At 52.7% G+C, this 17,665-nt stretch overlaps 1 protein-coding gene across 16 annotated transcripts in view; it reads left to right on the top strand.

Annotated features, from left to right (window-relative positions):
• Positions 1 to 15,403, top strand: part of ST3GAL4 (ST3 beta-galactoside alpha-2,3-sialyltransferase 4) — a 39,292-nt gene extending 23,889 nt beyond the window's left edge. For 3 of the 16 annotated variants that reach the window (XM_081122449.1, XM_081122434.1, XM_081122435.1), the window contains exons 2-11: positions 4,566 to 4,641; positions 4,890 to 4,986; positions 5,372 to 5,452; positions 5,689 to 5,786; positions 5,994 to 6,054; positions 6,588 to 6,683; positions 6,779 to 6,968; positions 7,620 to 7,763; positions 14,306 to 14,449; positions 14,736 to 15,403. In XM_081122449.1, coding sequence (XP_080978575.1) covers positions 4,626 to 4,641; positions 4,890 to 4,986; positions 5,372 to 5,452; positions 5,689 to 5,786; positions 5,994 to 6,054; positions 6,588 to 6,683; positions 6,779 to 6,968; positions 7,620 to 7,763; positions 14,306 to 14,449; positions 14,736 to 14,822 — 1,014 coding nt within the window. In that variant the 5' untranslated portion in view covers positions 4,566 to 4,625 and the 3' untranslated portion in view covers positions 14,823 to 15,403. Of the gene's footprint in view, positions 1 to 584; positions 653 to 895; positions 934 to 1,292; positions 1,504 to 4,565; positions 4,642 to 4,889; positions 4,999 to 5,371; positions 5,453 to 5,688; positions 5,787 to 5,993; positions 6,055 to 6,587; positions 6,684 to 6,778; positions 6,969 to 7,619; positions 7,764 to 14,305; positions 14,450 to 14,735 lie in introns of those variants that run through there. The other 13 variants (XM_081122438.1, XM_081122443.1, XM_081122439.1 and 10 more) reach the window with 8 other exon arrangements.
• Positions 15,404 to 17,665: the final 2,262 nt, after the last annotated feature.

The following is a 17,665-nucleotide window of genomic DNA, read 5'->3' as shown; positions in this document are numbered from 1 at the left end:
AGACTCATCTCTGGCTGGAGAAGAGGCGGAGGGCTGCATCCTGAATATTCCCGAGGCTCAAGACTGTGTGGCCTTGATCCCGGACTGAGTTTTATAAAAGCCTTCTATCCCCCGTGCCTCCCACAATGCCAAGCAGTTAGTGGGAGTTCAGCAAACATTTACTGGAATTAGGAAATGGGGCAGAATCGATAATATTTAGTAACTGTTTAGTAGGGGTGGTGTGAAGGGGAGGGAGATGTTGGAGACTGAGTTGATAATGTGAGGGCGGGGGGTGGGGGTGGGGAGAGATGGGTCCAGTTTGGGACATGCTCAGTCTGGAGAATTTAAGATCAACCCACGTAGGATGTTGCCGTAGAAAGTTAGAAATATTAGAATGGGACCTGGGAGAGAAATTAAAAGGCTGAAAGCAAAGAGCTCGAGTCATCAGGGTGTGTATGAGTAGCAGTTAAAGCTCTGCAAAGGAATGAACTGGGCCTGTGAAAACAAACAGGGGAGCCCGGAGGTTCAAGGACAGATCCCTGGGGATTGCCAGTGCTTAAAAGAAGTGGAGCCAGCGCAGAGCGGGTCCCAGAGGTAGCAGGAGACCCGGAGAGAGTCTTGACCCGAGGCCAAGAAGGAGGAGCTGGCCGACAGTGCCAAAGGCTTCGTAAAAGTAAGGGTGGGAGGCAGGGGTGGGGCGGGGTGAGGGGTTGAGGGGTGGGGCAGGGTGAGAGGTTGAGTGGGGGCGTAGCACAGATAAGGATGTTTGATGGCTGGAGACCAGGACAGAGATGCAGGGGTAGCTTGAGGAGGAGACCAAGGTGGAGAGGGATGCTGTTTCGTTTTAGGAAGAGGGAGACCTGAGCACGTTTATAAGTCAAAGGGAGTGGAGGGGGGAGAGATGAAAGGATCAGGGCAAGGGGGAGGATCGCTGACTGGGAGCAAGGCTGAAAAGTGAGTGGGGACCCGGTGTCCAGGTGCGGGGCTTAGGAGAGAGCAGGAACGGTAGGTACGTCCAGAGGTGGCAGGCAGGCAGCTCCAGTTTTCCCTACAGAGCTGAGGAGCAGTGACATTGGTCATGGCCTCAGAACCTGTGCTTCTGTCCCCCTCCGGCCCCTCCCCATAGCCTTCTGAGGAACATTAAGCCATAGCCCTTGATGGGCCCCGGGTCTGAGGGGCTGTGCCCCGGGGGAGCACAGTCCCGTTCTCAGTGCTGCGGGTGCCTGCAGAATACGTGCCGTGTGTTAGCCGGGAGTGCGGAGCGTACGTCACGGTTGCTGCTTGCGTCAGTGGGTCTCGTTTCTCTAGCCGGTGCCCTGGTCTGCCCTTCTGCGAGTTCTGCGACGGTGCTCACCAGCCTCCCTTCTGCCTGGGACATGGTTCCTGGAAGAACACCAAGAGAGCACACAGCCTTCCTGGTCGGGGGTCAGCTTTGCCCAGCGGGTTGGTGAGCCCGGCTTCCCGGCAGCCAGAGGCTGCTGCGCCTTGGACATGAGTGGATGGGATGCCCGCTCTCCTGCCTTGGTACCCTACTTTGAGTTTTGTTCTGTCCTTTTATACCTAGGGGCTCAGTCGGTAACGTGGGGGAGCTGCTGGGAGAAGGCTACCAGTTGTCCTGAGACAGCAGCCAGCCCAAGAACCACACTGCTGGAATGTCTGGGGGCTGCTGAGCCATCCTCTTGGCTTGGCCCAGCGAGGGGACGGGGTGGGCTGATGAAATCCCGGGTAGGGTGTCTTAGAGCAAGGCCTGCGACCGGCCAGTCTGCAGAACATAAAACCAGCGCAGCCTGGGGACTGAGACACACGAGTACAGAGAAGGGCTAGTTGTCTTGCCGCTCTGGACTGGTCAGTGCTGGTCTCCTGTGATGGCCTAGGTCTCCTCCATCGAGGAGTTACTGTGGACACACTCTGTGTAGCGTTTCCATCTTGGCTGCATGTTAGAAGCCCAAGGGGTGGTGGTGGTCTGTCTTGTTTTTTACTTAGCAATGCCTGGGCTCTGCCCCTAACCAATTAGATGAGAATCTTGGGGAGTGGGGCCTGGACATCTGTATATTTTTACTTCTTAGGTGATCGGTCGCCTTGTGAAATCAGTGTTGTTATCTACAGATAGCAAGGGGGATGGAGTGAGATGGAGTGAATCCTGGTCACGAAAGGGAGATAGAGAGAGGATGGGGAAATGTTAGAGCTGGAAGGATCCTGGGCTCAGCCTAGCAGAGGGACCCACCACCTGGGAGCTGGTTAGGATCGGGCCACCTGTACCCACTAAGTCAGAATGTGCAGGTCAGAGTTGGAGGAATCTGCTTTCGCCACCCTCCGGACCAGTGCTTCTCCACCTCGGAGTCACCCGGGGTGCGTGAGCAAATGCCAGGGCTAGGCCGGACCCATTAGGTCAGAATTCCTAGGTCTGGGACCAGCAGTAATAGCGCTCCAGGCAGTTCTGTTCAGCCAAGTCAAGTGCGTCCCTCCGTCTTGACTGCACATTTTCCACTCAAATGTGCATTTGCACCATCGGGATCTTACTCAAAGGCTGGTTCTGATTTTTGTGGGTCTGGAGGGGACCTGAGATTATGAATTTCTTATAAGTTTCCAAGTGAGGCCCATGATGCTGATCAGAGATATTTTGATCTGCAGACATCTAAGACCAACTTCCCAGTTTCACAGCCAAAGAAACTGAGGATCAGAGAGGGAGAAGTGACTCCCCCAAAGTAGCCCAACATGCTGTTCATTCCATTCTTTCCGAGTGCTGGCTCTGTGCCGGGCAGCGGGCTAGGTGCTGGGGCTGGAGGGTGGGGTGGGGGTGGGGTGGGGACAAGACAGACCTGATTCCTACCTTCACAGAGCTTACATTCTGTTGGGCTTATCAGCAAGCAAACAAATGAGTCACTAAATGACTTACAGACCGAATTGCCATGGGGGCAATAAAGAGGCACCGTGGTGGGGAAGATGGCAGCAGCTGTGGGCAGGTAGGAGAGGCTCGCACTTTCGGAAAAGCAATCATGGAAGTTTCTAGAAACACGACTTTCACTGGGATCTTCTGGTTACAAACCTAGAACTTTACTGGGGTTAGAAGATGGGTGCTGCTGACCCTGCTGAGGCCACCTGACTCTGGTCCCCGCAAGGCTGCCTCCTTCCTCTCAGGACCCATTCTTCAGGGCTCAGGGACTCTGAGTGGAGCCAGGGGATGCCCCCCGAGGAGCAGAGCATGACTTCGTGATAGAACAGTGTTCGGGATCATTGATTTGTGGTTTGTAACAAGACCCAGGCCTTGTCTAGACACTGTCCCCCACCCATCAAGGAACATTCGAAATTTTTTTGTTTATCTTGGAGCGTGCAGACACTAGTGCTTCTTTCTCTTTCCTGGTCCTTCAGAACTGGCTGCTTGTGGAAACACCCATCCCAGGTCCACCTGCTGACTGAAGCAGCTCTAGGGAAGGGCCCTGGAATCTGGGTTTTTAGTAAATGGCGGGGAGAGGAGGGGTCCTGTGCTCCAGATAACTGAGGAATCTGGCATGGATGGAAGAAATCTGTGCAGGCCCTGGCCGGGTAGCTCAGTTGGTTAGAGTGCCATCCTGATATACCAAGTTTGCAGGTTCAATCCCCGGTCAGGCACATACAGGAATCAACCAACGAATGCATAAATAAGTGGAACAACAAATCGATGTCTCTTTCTTTCTCTGCCCCCCCAAATCAATAAATTAAAATTTTTTTTAAAAGAAAGAAACTGGCACTCGGCAGCACCCATGCCTCTTTGTGGGGCTGTGGAAGCCATAGATATTTTTTCCCTGTGACTCCAGAGTGTGGCCCTGACTGAGTTTTGTGATTTAGCGACCTGTTAACGTGCCAGTAGCAGCTCCCCTCTTCCACAGCCTGGCCCTTGCCCTTACCTGAAAGGGTCTCCCTCCTCCTCTGACCAGAGACCCTCTGCCCCCCGCCCTCCCCATTCAAACACCCATTTTCTCTGAGTTTGCCCCAAGTGCCAGGTGGTGAGGGCCCAGACACTGTTTGCATTTAGTCAAAGTCCAAAAGGGCAGGAGGAGGCCTTGTGGGCCATTTCGTAACTGCATTTTCACCCCGTTGTCTGGCCTGAGCAGACCTGTCTGGTTGGAATAGTGGGAGACTGGGGATGGGGAGGTGGGTGGTATCTAGAACCCAGGGGAAGCCTTGGAGGGTGGTGAACAGGTCAAGTTCAGTCACATAAAAATGAATCACACCTTTTACAGTTAGTTTAATTTCATGTAAAAAGATGGGTGGAGGTGCCATTTGCATCCCAGAGCTGGCCCTCCCCTGGTCAAAATGAGGAGGACAGTTAGGGGAAGCTCGCCGGAGAATCTGGAGCCAGCCAGACTGGTGTGGAGCCTAATCCTTGAGGGGTGGGACTTGGTTTACCTTCCTGTCCCATAGGACGTCCGAACCCCTGAGGCTGCCTTTGAGGGGCTGGGGTGTGTCCAGGTGAGCAGGGCCCTCCCTGGATGGCCAGCGTTGTGCTTACTGGGAGTGGAAGGAGGCAGGCCATGGGTGTGTCCTGCTCTAGTATCCAGCAGGGGTGTGTGTGGAGCTGGCTGGACACCTGTGACTCCTACTTCTAGGTGGCTCGAGGCAGCCAGGATGTCAGCTCTCCCCAGGAACCCTGCTTCCTGCTGAGAAACATGATCAGCAAGTCCCGTGAGTGTTGTCCAAGAGCTCCCCCCCCGAAAAGTGGGCCCCCTCAGAAGTAGTCTTGAGTATCACCCTGGGACCCTGGGGGTTGTGGAGGGACAGATGGGGAGCTGGGGGCTCCTCTCTTCTTCTTGAGGGACACTGGAAATGCCAAGTCCAGGGACTGGGGCACCTTGAGTTGGGGGTTGCAGGGGCCCAAAACAGGGCAGGTAAGAAGGTGGACTAGGACTGTACCTGCCTGTTTCTGCCTCCAGCTCCTCTATGCATGTGCCCTGCAGGCTGGAAGCTCCTGGCCATGCTGGCACTGGTCCTGGTCATCATGGTGTGGTATTCCATCTCCCGAGAAGACAGGTACATTGAGCTGTGAGTCCAGCTTCCATGTCCTCCCACTGGTTCTTCTCAGGAGCAGGACTCGGGATGGAGCGTCTAGGGTGGGGACAGAGTGGGACAGGAGGGTTCCGAGAGCCCGAGCATGACCTCTCCCTTTAACTCTTAGCGCTGAATTCTTCCAGGGGGTAGATGGTGGGTTTGGGGGGTAGGGTGTGGGATGACTCCCCAGGCCCTTGGCCAGAGAGGGTCAGGAGAAGGAAGAGCTGGATCCTCAATGATTTGGTTTCAAAATGGAACTTGGATTGAGATGATCCCACCCTGAAAGTCACTTTCCAGCACCCGGGAGGAGGTAGAGGCCGGGCCCCTGGTCTGACTGGAGCTTCTGCCTCTTCTTTTCTGTCCCCAGTTTTTATTTTCCAATCCCAGAGAAGGAGGAGCTGTGCCTGCAGGGTGAGGCAGAGAGGAAGGTCTCTAAGCTCTTTGGCAAGTAAGTAATTGAGGCTGAGGTGGGTGGGGCAGGGCCTGGGGTGAGCTGGGGTTGAGGGTTTCACAGAGTGGGGGGCCTCGGTGCCAGCCGGACGGAGGGACTGTGTTGGTGGACATGGGTTAGGTGAAGGCAGTGAAGGAGGGAACGGCCCTTGGACATGCGTATAGAATATTAGCAGGGACCTGACCCTGATTCTGACCCTTTCGTAACCCCACTCTGCTCTCGCTTCTGTGCAGCTACTCTCGAGATCAGCCCATCTTCCTGCAGCTTAAGGATTATTTCTGGGTCAAGACAACCTCTGCCTACGAGCTGCCCTTCGGGACCAAGGGGAGCGGTAAGTACTGGCCGGTGTTGTGGAAACGGTGGGCTCTTCTGCCACCCTCTTCTTAGTTTTGGCCATCCACAGCCCCACCGCCCAAGTTCTCAGCCAGGCTCTGATTCGGGGGGCAGGGAGGAGAAGGCAGGAGTGGAGGGGGGACAGCGGCAGCCTTTGGAACGCTGGCTATTGTCCTCAGCCCCTTCCAATCTGTTCTCTTTGTAGAAGACCTGCTCCTCCGGGTGCTAGCCCTCACCAGCTACTCCATCCCGGAGAGCATCCAGAGGTAAGGAGACTGTCCTCTCACTCCAGGCCCTGTGCCTCTCCTTCCCGCCCCCGTGAGAAATAGTCATGGCCCAACGCCTCCCATTGAGCTTCCTGCCTCTGGTCCCCTGTGGCTAATTTGACAAGTCTTCCTAGCCTGCCCTGTCTCCAGGGGACGCAGGTAGTCTGTCCCCACAGCAACTGAGCCTGGGCAGCTTGCTGCTGGGGCAGGCAGAGGCTGCTGAGGGTATTGCCGTGGCAACAGGCAGGCCTCTGCAGCAGGCGAGGGGGCTCCAAAACGGGGTTCCTTACTGCTACCCCTCAGTCGTCTTCGCTTCTCCCCTCCTCCCTCTTCTGTGCTCTGCTCAGTTTCCTCTCTGGTTACAGAATCCAGGGCTCAGAGTCAGCAGGGCCATAAGCAGGACTCCTTGCAGATGCCTGGTTCATGGGGACCAGGGGCTGAGGGAGCCGGGGCAGGGACTCTGAGCAGGCCAGGGAGACCCAGGGCAGGAGCAGCACCTGCTTCTGTGTCTGAGTCCCCTCTTCCCCTGGCAGCCTCAAGTGCTGTCGCTGCGTGGTGGTGGGCAACGGGCACCGGCTGCGCAACAGCTCGCTGGGAGATGCCATCAACAAGTATGACATGGTCATCAGGTCTGTATGACCAGCTCTGCCCTCTTGTGTTGGGGAGCGACTGTGGACAGGCCCAGTGGGGCCCCAGGTGACAGCACCCTCCTCCGTCCTCCCAGATTAAACAACGCCCCAGTGGCTGGCTATGAGGATGACGTAGGCTCCAAGACCACCATGCGTCTCTTCTACCCGGAATCTGCCCACTTCAACCCCAAACAGGAGAACAATCCCGACACACTCCTCGTCCTGGTGGCTTTCAAGGCGATGGACTTCCACTGGATTGAGACCATCCTGAGTGACAAGAAGCGGGTAGGTGGGGAGATGGGAGGGGTTGAGTCCTGGGGGTCAGGCCCTCCTGTGCTGTGATGTCTGCTCTGCAATCCTAGAGCTGGTGAGGGGAGGAGGGAACTCAGTCTTCTGCAGGGCATCTGATGGCCTGCCCGGCAGCCAGGGCCCAAGTGCCTACAGGAGTCAGGTGGGAGCCAAGGGCTCTCCCAAGCTTCAGGCTGCAGGAACTGGTCAGGAGTCACCTCCAGGCAAGGGGCTGGTCAGGACCGTCCAGATCTGGGTCCTTCCAGGCGGTCTTCAGAAAGGCCGTGTCCCTTTGTCATCCAGTCAAATGCTGCACTACCCAGTCTGGCATTTTTGACAAGTGTTTATACAACCCCAAACTCAAGCCCCTCCACCTGTTTGGAGATCCTTAGAAGTGGGAGTGGTTAGACTTTGTACTCTACACACTGCCACCTGGCCTCTCCTGGGGGTCCCTCCTCTTCTGTCTCCCTGCTCCCCTCCCCTGGTCTCCTTTCCTGTCTCTGGTGCAGGCCTTCACCTCCCTCTCTTCTCACCCTGGGGGTCTCTGCCATCTCGTGGACTCCGTCCCCTGGCTGAGGACTACCAGGCTGGCCTTGGCAAACAGGTCTTCACCCACGCCCACCTCTTCCTTCCAACTTCATCCTCCAGGTGCGAAAGGGCTTCTGGAAACAGCCTCCCCTCATCTGGGACGTGAACCCCAAACAGGTTCGGATTCTCAACCCCTTCTTCATGGAGATCGCAGCTGACAAACTGCTAAGCCTACCAGTGCAGCAGCCACGCAAGATCAAGCAGGTGACAATGTGACCACTGGGCAGGTGGAGGGTCGGGGTTGCGGGTGGGAAGTAGGTGGGAGGGTCCTAGAGACTTAGGAAGCCGTAGAGGACCCCATGAGAGGGGAGGGTAGTAACGGAGATCACAGCTCCCATCTGAATAGCACCTGCTACAGCCGGGGGACCACAGCCTTCAGGGACACCTGAAATCAGGTTCACTAGCTTGCCACAGCCAGGGAGAGCAGGAGCTTGGGAACCATGAGGCGTCCCCAAAGTGGAGTTATGGGAGGGTACTGACAGGGCTTGGGGCTGGAGTTAGAGGATGGTTTTGGCAGGCGCTGGTCAAAATTTGTAAACTGGGGCGTTGCTGAGACAGTCCTAGTCTTATCTTTAGAACAACTCACGCCCGTGCAGTTGCTGTTGATCACTGTATCTCTGATCACTGTAATTGATCACTATGTTAACATATAGGTCTGAGTGAGTTAAGAATTTGAGCTTACAGTTTTTCTTGCGTATCATGGTCAATTTTTGGAGTCATGATGCAGTTTTGCAAGTTCTGGTTTTGGTTGCAGCTCTCAGTGCCCTTAGTCTTTGGCTGGTAGGCTTTAGCTTGTAGCCTCCCGAGTACTTGCACACGTGTCTTTTGTGCCTCAGAGAGTCTGTGTGGGCAAGTGGACAGAGGTAACCAGCAGAAGTAGACAGGACTCGCTGTACCACTTACTGTGTGGCCTTGGGCAGGTCAACCACTCCGAGCCTCTCTTTTCTTATCTGTAGGGTGGGGATAAAATCAGTACTGACCTTTGAAGGCCATTGAAGGATTTAAAAAGACAATTATGGCCCAGCCAGTGTGGCTCAGTGGTTGAGCGTCGACCCATGAACCAAGAGGTCACCAGTTCGATTCCCAGTCAGGGCACTTGCCCAGGTTGTGGGCTCAATCCCCAATAGGGGGCATGTAGGAGGCAGCTAATCGATGTTTCTCTCTCATCAATATTTCTATAACTATCTCTCTCCCTTCTTCTCTCTCTAAAATCAATAAAAACATATTTAAAAATATATTATATTTTTTAAAATTTATCTTTATTGTTGAAAGTATTATAGATACCCCCCTTTTTTTTGCCCCATTGATCCCCTCCAACCCACATCCATGCCTCCCCAGTGTTTCACCACACTATTGTCTGTGTCCATGGGTTATGCTGAATGCACATAAGTTCTTTGATTGATCTCTCCCCACCCACTCCCCCACTCTTGCCTTCCCATTGAGATTCATTAGTCTTTTCCATGCTTCTATGTCTCTGGATCTATTTTGTTCCTCAGTCTATTTTGTTTATTAGATTCCACATATGAATGAGATCATGTAAAACTGAATCCGGAAGAATCAGAAAACCCGAATAGGCCAATAGCAACTGATGCAATCGAAGCAGTAATAAAAAACTCTTAGCAAACAAAAGCCCTGGTCTGGATGGTTTCACGGGGAAGCTTTCTAATTATTTAAGTTGTAGGGTTAGATAGTTTATTAAAAATGTTTCTTGCTTTTGAGGTGCTATGAACTTCCCTCTCAGGACTGCTTCTGCTGTGTCCCATAGATTTTGGGTTGTTGTGTGTTCATTTCATTTGTTTACAGGAAGTTTTTGATTTTTTTCTTGAACTTATTGGCAACCCATTCATTCATTGTTTAATAACATGCTATTAAGCCTCCATGTATTTGACTGTTTTTGAGTGTTTTTACTCTAGTTGATTTCTAATTTCATGCCATTGTGATCTGAGATGTTTGATATGATTTCAATCTTCTTGAACTTGTGGAGACTGGTTTTGTGTCCTAACATGTGGTTTGTCTTTGAGCATGACCCATGTGCACTTGATAGGAATGTATATTCTGCAGCTTGGGGGTAAAATGTTCTGTAAATATCAATTAAATCCATCTTATCTAGTGTGCCGTTTAGTTGCTGTTTCTGTGTTGACTTTTTGTCTGGAAGTTCTATCCAGTGAAGTCAGTGGGGTGTTAAAGTCCCCGACTATGACTGTATTGCTGTTGATCTCTCCTTTAAAGTCTTTACAATTATTATTGAGAGGTCATTATTTATTGCCATTTTAATTCTTTATGCCTATGTTTCTCTATTTCCTATTATTATTACAGCAGTCCCTTTAACATTTCTTGCAATGCTTCTATTTCTATTTCTAATTATAGAATTCCCTTTAACATTTCCTGCAGTGCTGGTTTGGTGGTGATAAACTCCTTTAGCCTTTTTTTTTGTCTGGAAAGCTCTTTATTTTACCATCTATTGTGAATGATAGCCTTGCTGGATAGAGTATTCTTGGTTTTAGATCCTTGCTTTTCATTACCTTGAATACTTCATGCCATTCCCTTCTGGCCTATAGAGTTTCTGATGAGAAGTCAGCTGACAACCTTATGGGCGCTCCTTTGTAGGTAACAAATTGCTTTTCTCTTTCTACCTTTAATATTCTGTCTTGAATTTTTAGCATTTTAATTATGATGTGTCTGGGCATGAGCCTGTTTGGATTCTTCTTGCTTGGGACTTTCTGTGCTTTGTGAACTTGTGTGACTTTTTCCTTCACCAGGTTAGGGACATTTTCTGCCATTATTTCTTCAAACAGGTTCTCTAACCCTTGCTTACTTTCTACCTCCTCTGGCACTCCTATGATGCAAATATTGTTACATTTCATGTTGTCCCACAGCTCCCTTGGACTGTCCTCCTGTTTTTTCTTTTTTCTTTTTGGGTCTCTGATTGAGTGTTTTTTTTTCTACCCTGTCTTCTAATTTGCTGATCTGACCCTCAGCTTCCTCCAATCTGCTGTTCATTCCTTCCAATGTATTCTTTATTTCTGCTATGTCATTCTTCATTTCTGACTGGTCATTTGTTATAGTTTCCATATCTTCTTTCATGCTGTTGAGCATCCTTACAATCAGTATTCTGAACTCTATATCTGATAGATTGCTTACCTCCATTTCATTTAGCTCTTTTTCTGGAGACTTCTCTTGTTCTTTCATTTGGGGGTTGTTTTTTTCTCCCCATTTTTGGCTGCCTATTTGGGTTTGTTTCTATGTATTAGGTAGGCCTGCTAGGACTCTGTCTTTTTGGAAGGTCTCTGGTGCAGGCCAATATCAGACTCTCTTTGTGACTGACCTTGAATACCCTGTTTGGAGCTATCAACAACCCACGGCTTGAGGTTCCCTCTGTTGGGACTGGGTGCATTTGGACAGGACCAAGATGCATACCAAAGTCAGCTTTTCCAAGGCCTGGGTCCAGAAGCAGATCAGGTAAAGACTCAAAGCATTCTGAGATCTGCCTCTGCCTGCAGGCTGATTAATCTGATTCTCTTAATGAGCCTCAGGCTGTACAAACTCCATGGGGTAGGGCAAGAGGTTTTCCAGCAGGGTGGGGCAATTGCTTCCCCCTCAGGCAAAAGCTGCTTGGAAGGTAAATGTCTGCCTTTGCCATATGGGGGAATGACTCAGCACAGGAATCCAGAGGTGGCCTCTGAGCTCTATCTCTAGAGCCCACAACCCTAGACTCTCCTCACACAGCTCCAGTCCACTCTGCCCACCCCCTGCTGGAGCTCAAGGTGAGTGGCTGCACACGAAACTTTGTGCGTTGGCTCTTTAGGTGGGTGCCTGCATTTCCAGCTCTTTCTTCCTGACAGAAACCCGGCTGCTTTTCACAGCCAGATGTTATGTGGGCACCTTTCTCAGTTCTGGTGCTCTTGGCTGGGAAGCCCAGCCTGGGGTTTAGGCCCCAGAGTCCTCAGTGGGAACCCCCTCAGCTGAGATCTCCCTCAGGACCTTCAGCTGCTGTCTGTGGGAGCCCGGCCAGCCCTTTCAGGCCTCCATACCAGTCTCTGGGGTCTCCGCTTTTCCTCCTTGGTTTCCTCCTCTCCAGCTCGTCTTCAGTTGCAGTGGATTATTCAGGATGGTTTGCCTATGTTTTAGTTGTAATTCCAGTTTGGTCCCAGGAGAGTGTCAGTGTAGCTTCCACCTAGTCTGCCACCATCTTTAATCTCCTCCTTTAAAAGATTTAAAAAGCTAATTATGTAACAGGCCCATCATGGAGATTGGTACAACACAGTGGGTGCTCAATAAATGTTAGCCAAATTTGGAGTAAATGACTTTATTATTTGCTGAGTATCTACTGTGATTCAGCTTCAGAAATTGAATGCGTGCTTTTGTGACCACTCTGTGCCCGGCCCCAAGTATGCATGCGGGGAGTGAGTCACGCTCCGTGCCCTGAGGGTACTTGGGCTAGCAGAAAAAAGACACAGGTAGCAGCAAGGAGGAGCAAATGCCCCAGCAGAGAGTTGTTCCAAGTGCTGCGGGATCTCCGAGAAGGGGCAGGCCTCTGTGGGGCTGTTTCGGAGCTCCCCTTCCCACCCCTAGGAGGAGGTGGTGATGCTGGATTGGGCCTTGAGGGGTCATAGGGCCCATCAGGCAGAGAACTGGGGAAAGGTATGTCATTTGACAATACCAAACACTCTCCTGGCACTGGGTTCTGTTGCACGTGGAGTTACAGAGGCAGCCTGGAAGGGGTTTTATGCCCCGATGGTGCGTGAGGCAGGAGTGAAGGCTGGAGAGGGAGGCGAGAGAAAGGAAGGACCAGAACCCAGCTGCTGTGGTGGGAAGGAAAACAGAACGGATGGGCTTGACCTGTATACGTTTCCTGTCACTGCCTAGTAAATTACCACAGTTTAGTGGCTTAAAACAACACCATGTATCCACTCATGGTCGCGTAGGTCAGAAGTCCAGCACAGTGTGGCTGGGTCCTCTGCCTAGGGTAGGAATGCAGGTCCCCCGCTATCGGAAAGGAAAGTGTCCCTTCGAAATCTTTCGTAAGCAATTACCATCGATGTCTAATCGAAACGCTTACTTACATCCAGTTTTATGCTAAGTTTTTAACACCCTTGTGAGCTCCCTTAGGCTTTTCTGATACCTTCGGACACATCTTGTTAACGGGCACGCAGAATAAATTGGGATGAAGGCCAGATGCTCAGACACAGTTCAAAACTCTGGCAGCTGGGTGCTGGGTGTGGTTCTCAGGGAAGGAGCTTGGCGGGGCCACTCGCTGCAAAACAAATGCTGAACGCTATGTTTGCTTTCCACCTTTTTTCATAAAATTAAAAAAAAAAAAGCCTCTTCAAATTTCTTCTGGTTAGCGAACACAGGTACTTTTGTAGGGCTTTTGTAAAAGCAAAGTGGTGTAACACAAACTTTCAAAAAGCAGAGAATACCTGTTCCAGGCTGGAATGGAGCAGGCCGCTGGACTGAGTTCGTCTGGAGGCTGGGGGCAGGGGAGGGAGGTTCACTTCCAGGCTCATTCTTGTGGGAAGAATTCAGTTCCCTGTGGTAGCAGGACCAAGGTCCCGTTCTCTTGCTGGCTCTCAGCCGGGGTAGCGGGGAGCACCCTCAGCTCTTGGAGGCTGCTCCTGTTCCTTGCCCTGTGCTCCTCTCCATCTCCAGACCCGCCCCAGCATGATAAATCCTTCTTGTGTTTCCCATCTCTGACTCCCTCCGCTGTTCAGCTCTAGACCCAGATGTACAAGCTCATGAAATTGGGTCAAGCCCACCAGGATTATCGCTCTGATGGTCAGCTGTGCCATCTAAAGCAGTGTAACTTAATGTAATATATCTCATCATAGCCATAGTTTCCACACACACCCAAGGGCTAGGGTCCTTGGGAGTGGCCTTCAAATTCTCCTGCTACAACATTTACTTTTCAGGTGCAATCGAGACATTTATGACAGTTCTAGGTTTCCAACTTGGACAACTGGGTGGGCGATAATATGTGTAACTAATATAGGGAATGGGGTGGGGAGGGGAGTTTGGTGAGATTCCGGAGCCCTGTCCAGGCAGAGCTGGCTAGAAGGCGATGGAAATGTGGTTCGGCGAAGGTCTGAACTGGATGAGTTAACACAGTGGTGGTTAAAGCAACAGGGGGAAACGGAAGGCCTGGGCAGGAAGTGACAGATGAAATGATAGCAGAGCTCAGAAAGATGCTGGGAAAACCTCGGCTTCAGGAGGCCTGGCCGGCTGAAGTGGTCTGGACGGCGGAGCTGAGGAAGGCGAGATGTGTGAGGTTAGGACAGCAGGCTGTCCATCTCTGTTAACGAATTTGGGATGCAGCCCATAAGGTAGATGGGAAAGTCTTGCCATCCCCACTTTACAGAGGGGTGAGCCCACCTCATAAAGGGCACACAGTCTGTGAACGTGGGGTCCCAGACTTCTGAAAGTGGGGAGGTTCTCCAAGGCTCAGAGCAGAACCTTTCCACTCCTTAGGGAGTTGCTTACCAGTTGTAAGCCTCAGTTTCCCCATCTGTACAATACAGTATGGTAGCTACGAGCCACATAATTGCAGTTAAATGAAATTAAAAATTCAGTCCCTCGGCTCCATGAGTCCCATTCGCTCGCTCAGTCGCCAGCTCTGCTGGTGGCTGCCATACAGGACAGCACAGAAGGCCACCTCCAGGACAACAAAGTGCTGTTGCAGAGCACTGGCCTGGAAGATGCTGGAAGGAGCGGGGCTCCCTCTAATACCTTCCTCACCCCGTGTCCCTCAGAAGCCCACCACAGGCCTGCTGGCCATCACCCTGGCCCTGCACCTCTGCGACGTGGTGCACATTGCTGGCTTTGGCTACCCAGACGCCCACAACAGGAAGCAGACCATTCACTACTACGAGCAGATCACACTTAAGTCCATGGCGGTAAGTGGCCCCTGCCTGCAAGCTGGGTGGGGCAGACCAGCCTGGGACACTGGGTGAACGAGGGGGGCCAGGCGCCCAGAGGTGGCTCACAGTGAGGTCACTTAGGGTCAGAACTGGCACCAAGGCACCTAGGTTCCCAGGCCAGTGTCCTCTGTATTTGGCCACACAGATTTTCTTCCTTCTGAGAGGCAGCACAGGGAAGGGAGATCCCAGGGTTTGGGGCTGTGGGGAGGGCCAGGGACATCCCTAGCAGCCCCTCAGTTTCCTTCCTTGGCTGTCTCCACAGGGGTCGGGCCACAATGTCTCCCAAGAGGCCCTGGCCATCAAACGGATGCTGGAAATCGGAGCAGTCAAGAACCTCACTTACTTCTGACTTAGGCAGGAGCTGTGCCCATTGGTCTTCCCACTTTGCTGCCTGAGCTACCCCCAGCCATGGCGATGGGGGTGCCTGGTGCCAGTATGACCAGCTTGGATTCCCCCTTGCCTGTCTGGGGAGGGGTCCCAGGACTGGCCAGGTCTGAGAAGAGGCCGTGCCCCTGGCTGCTCTTGTGGAGGCCTGATCTAGTCGGGGTGCAGACCCTAGGGTGATGGGAGCCCAGCGGACGAACGAGGCTCATTCCTGTGACATCTGCCTTTCAGCACCGGGAGGTTATTTAATGGGCTATTTAATCAAGGGGAAGAAAGTGCTGTGGGCTGGTCCCATGCCATCCAGAAAAAGGGGCATATACAGTGTTCGACCACTTTTTATAAAAACACAAAAATGATGGGCCCACTAAGGCCTAGACCCAGAGCAGGCCTCCCAGGAGGGGAGTCGTCTGGAATGGGTGTCCTCCAGAGAGGGGCTGCTCCTCCCGGCGGGCCTGGGAAGAGCAGTGCCAGGGATGTTCCGTGGAGAAGGGAACCTCATCTAAGAAAGAGGTACCAAACAAATTAAACTATTTTTCCTAAAATGAAGCAGTTGTGATACCAGGTGTCCTTTCAGATTGGGGAGGACATGGATGGGAAAATGGGATGCAGCAGTGGGCCCCTCTCCTGGCAGTGGACAGGCTTTAGTTAAAGACCCAGTGGGACCCAGGGCAGGCCATGGTCATTTAGGAAATTTATTTTTGAGTATTAGTACTTGGTGCCAAGTCATACATTGTCACCTTGGTGTAGCAGGCAAGCAAGTGGTGCCCAGAGCAGCCCTGTCTGCGGACACCCAGCTGGCATCCTGCACCCTGGTTTTCTTCCCAGAGGTGGGGGGAGGGGGATGCCAGATGAGAGGGGCAGAACCCTCTCCCACCTTCCTCCGCTCTCTCACCAGCTTTTAGTTTCCAAAATCTCATGCTGGGAGATGACTGTTTGAGGACAGGGGTGGAGTCAGACAGAAACAGCCAAGTTTTCCTTCTCAGATTAACTGGAAATCATAAAATGGAGTTTACAGAGGGTCCTGCCAGTTGCCCCGGCTGCCAAGATCGGGAAGGGCAGGGCCTGGGCAGCCGCTAAGGGATTTGGCAAGGCCTGTCAGCCAGTTGCTCGGGCCAGGGGGTAAAATGTTTTCTTCCCCAGGTCTCTAGAATCATGATAGTGCTGCCATTTGTCCGTCTCTCCCCTTTGTTCTCCATCTTCCCAGGCCCTGCTTAGTTGCCAACTGGGCTTCCTGCCACCCCACAGCTGTTTCTTTACATCTGGAGCCAGGAGGGAGAGCTCGAACTCTCCCCCAGGGAATGGGACTCACAGCTGTGTTCCTGGCTTCCTTGGAAAAAGTTGCAGCCTTGAGGTTTTGAAGCTGGGCTGGTACAGGACACATAGAAAATGGCAGAGATTGGGAGGATCAGAGGAAAATGACACTTCTTGACAGTGTTGGAGTGGCCTGAAGAATACCCACCCTCATCCCACAGAACAGTCCTGAGGACCCTTGCAGGGAACCAAACTGCCTGCTCTCAGAAGCCTGACTGAATTACTTGCTAGCTGCTCTCCCCCAGGGGATAGGGGGTTCTGAAAGCAAATAGGGCCTCAGCATCTGCAGCCCCACACAGGCTTTTGCAGGGGGTCGGTGGGGGGAGTTGTTCATTTTGCTGAGGGGTATGAGCATGGGGACAGGGATCTCAGCTCTGCTTCTCCCCGATGCCTCCCCAGCTGCTTCTCATGGGGGTATGCAAAGGAGTGTCAATTTCCCCATCCAGGGCCATCGAAAGTGGCTGTCAGCACATATGATCCAGCTGTCCTAGACTGGGGTCACTGCCTGTTACTGAACATGCCTAAACTTGAGCCAGAATCCAATACACATGGATGGGTCAGACTCTCCAGATCCACACGCACACACACATATAGACACGGGAGCATTTTACGTTCTCGTTGGGCTCCGCCTGTGATGGCATACGCAGACGGTCCTTCCTGATTGCATACAGACAAGAGGCATGTGGGGGTAGGGTATGTACACCCAAACTGTCCACTGCTCCCTTGGCATGTGGGTTCAGCTTTCTCCAGACTGCAGACTGAGGCAACATTGGCCAAAAGTGAGCGCTGAGAGTGGAGCTTTGATGTGGGTGGGGTTCCTTGGTGAACTGAGAGAGGGACTTTCATTCTGCAGTTAGCTCAACAATGTGAATGATCTGCCTGCCAGCCTGCCTGGGACTGATTAAACTGTGCCCTGGACACAGGGCAGGGAGGCAACGGGAGGAGAAAGCGGGAGAAAGCGGCAGATGAGGGCAAGTCGACAGTCTGGGTTGTGCACCAGGCTCTGCTACTTAATTATGCAGGATCAGTCACTTCTCCACGTCTACGAGCTCAGCCAATGAGGACCACTTATGTCAGTATTATCTGGGGGCGATTTAAGAATGCAGATTTTTGGGTCTTACCCAGGCCGCTGGGCTCAGGAGTCTGGAATTTTAATGAGCACTCAGAACCTCGGCTCTAGCAGTCTAGACTCCGGGATGACCTCACGCGCCTTTCTGCGCCTTTCCGCGCCTTTCAACTTCCCAGGCTGCGCGCAAAGCCCATCTTAATCCCCGGCGTCCTGGAGCTGCTGCAGCCAGGCTCAGGCACAGGAGGGGCAACCAGCTCAGCTGGCCCCTCCCTGGCGGGGTGGCGGGGTGCGGTGTGGTGCGGGTGCGGGCGCGCATGCGCCTTTGCCTGGGCAGGGGACGGGCCTGGCGGCGTGGGAACCTGGCAGGGAATGGTCACTGCTGAGTGAGGCCTCTGGGGCTGGGCCTGCCCCCCCATCCGAGGCCGAGC

Source organism: Miniopterus schreibersii (genome assembly GCF_964146895.1).
Source record: "Miniopterus schreibersii genome assembly, chromosome: 20".
Classification (NCBI taxonomy): domain Eukaryota; kingdom Metazoa; phylum Chordata; class Mammalia; order Chiroptera; family Miniopteridae; genus Miniopterus; species Miniopterus schreibersii.
The sequence above is the reverse complement of the archived record's forward strand: the minus strand, read 5'-3'. Positions and strand labels throughout refer to the sequence as shown.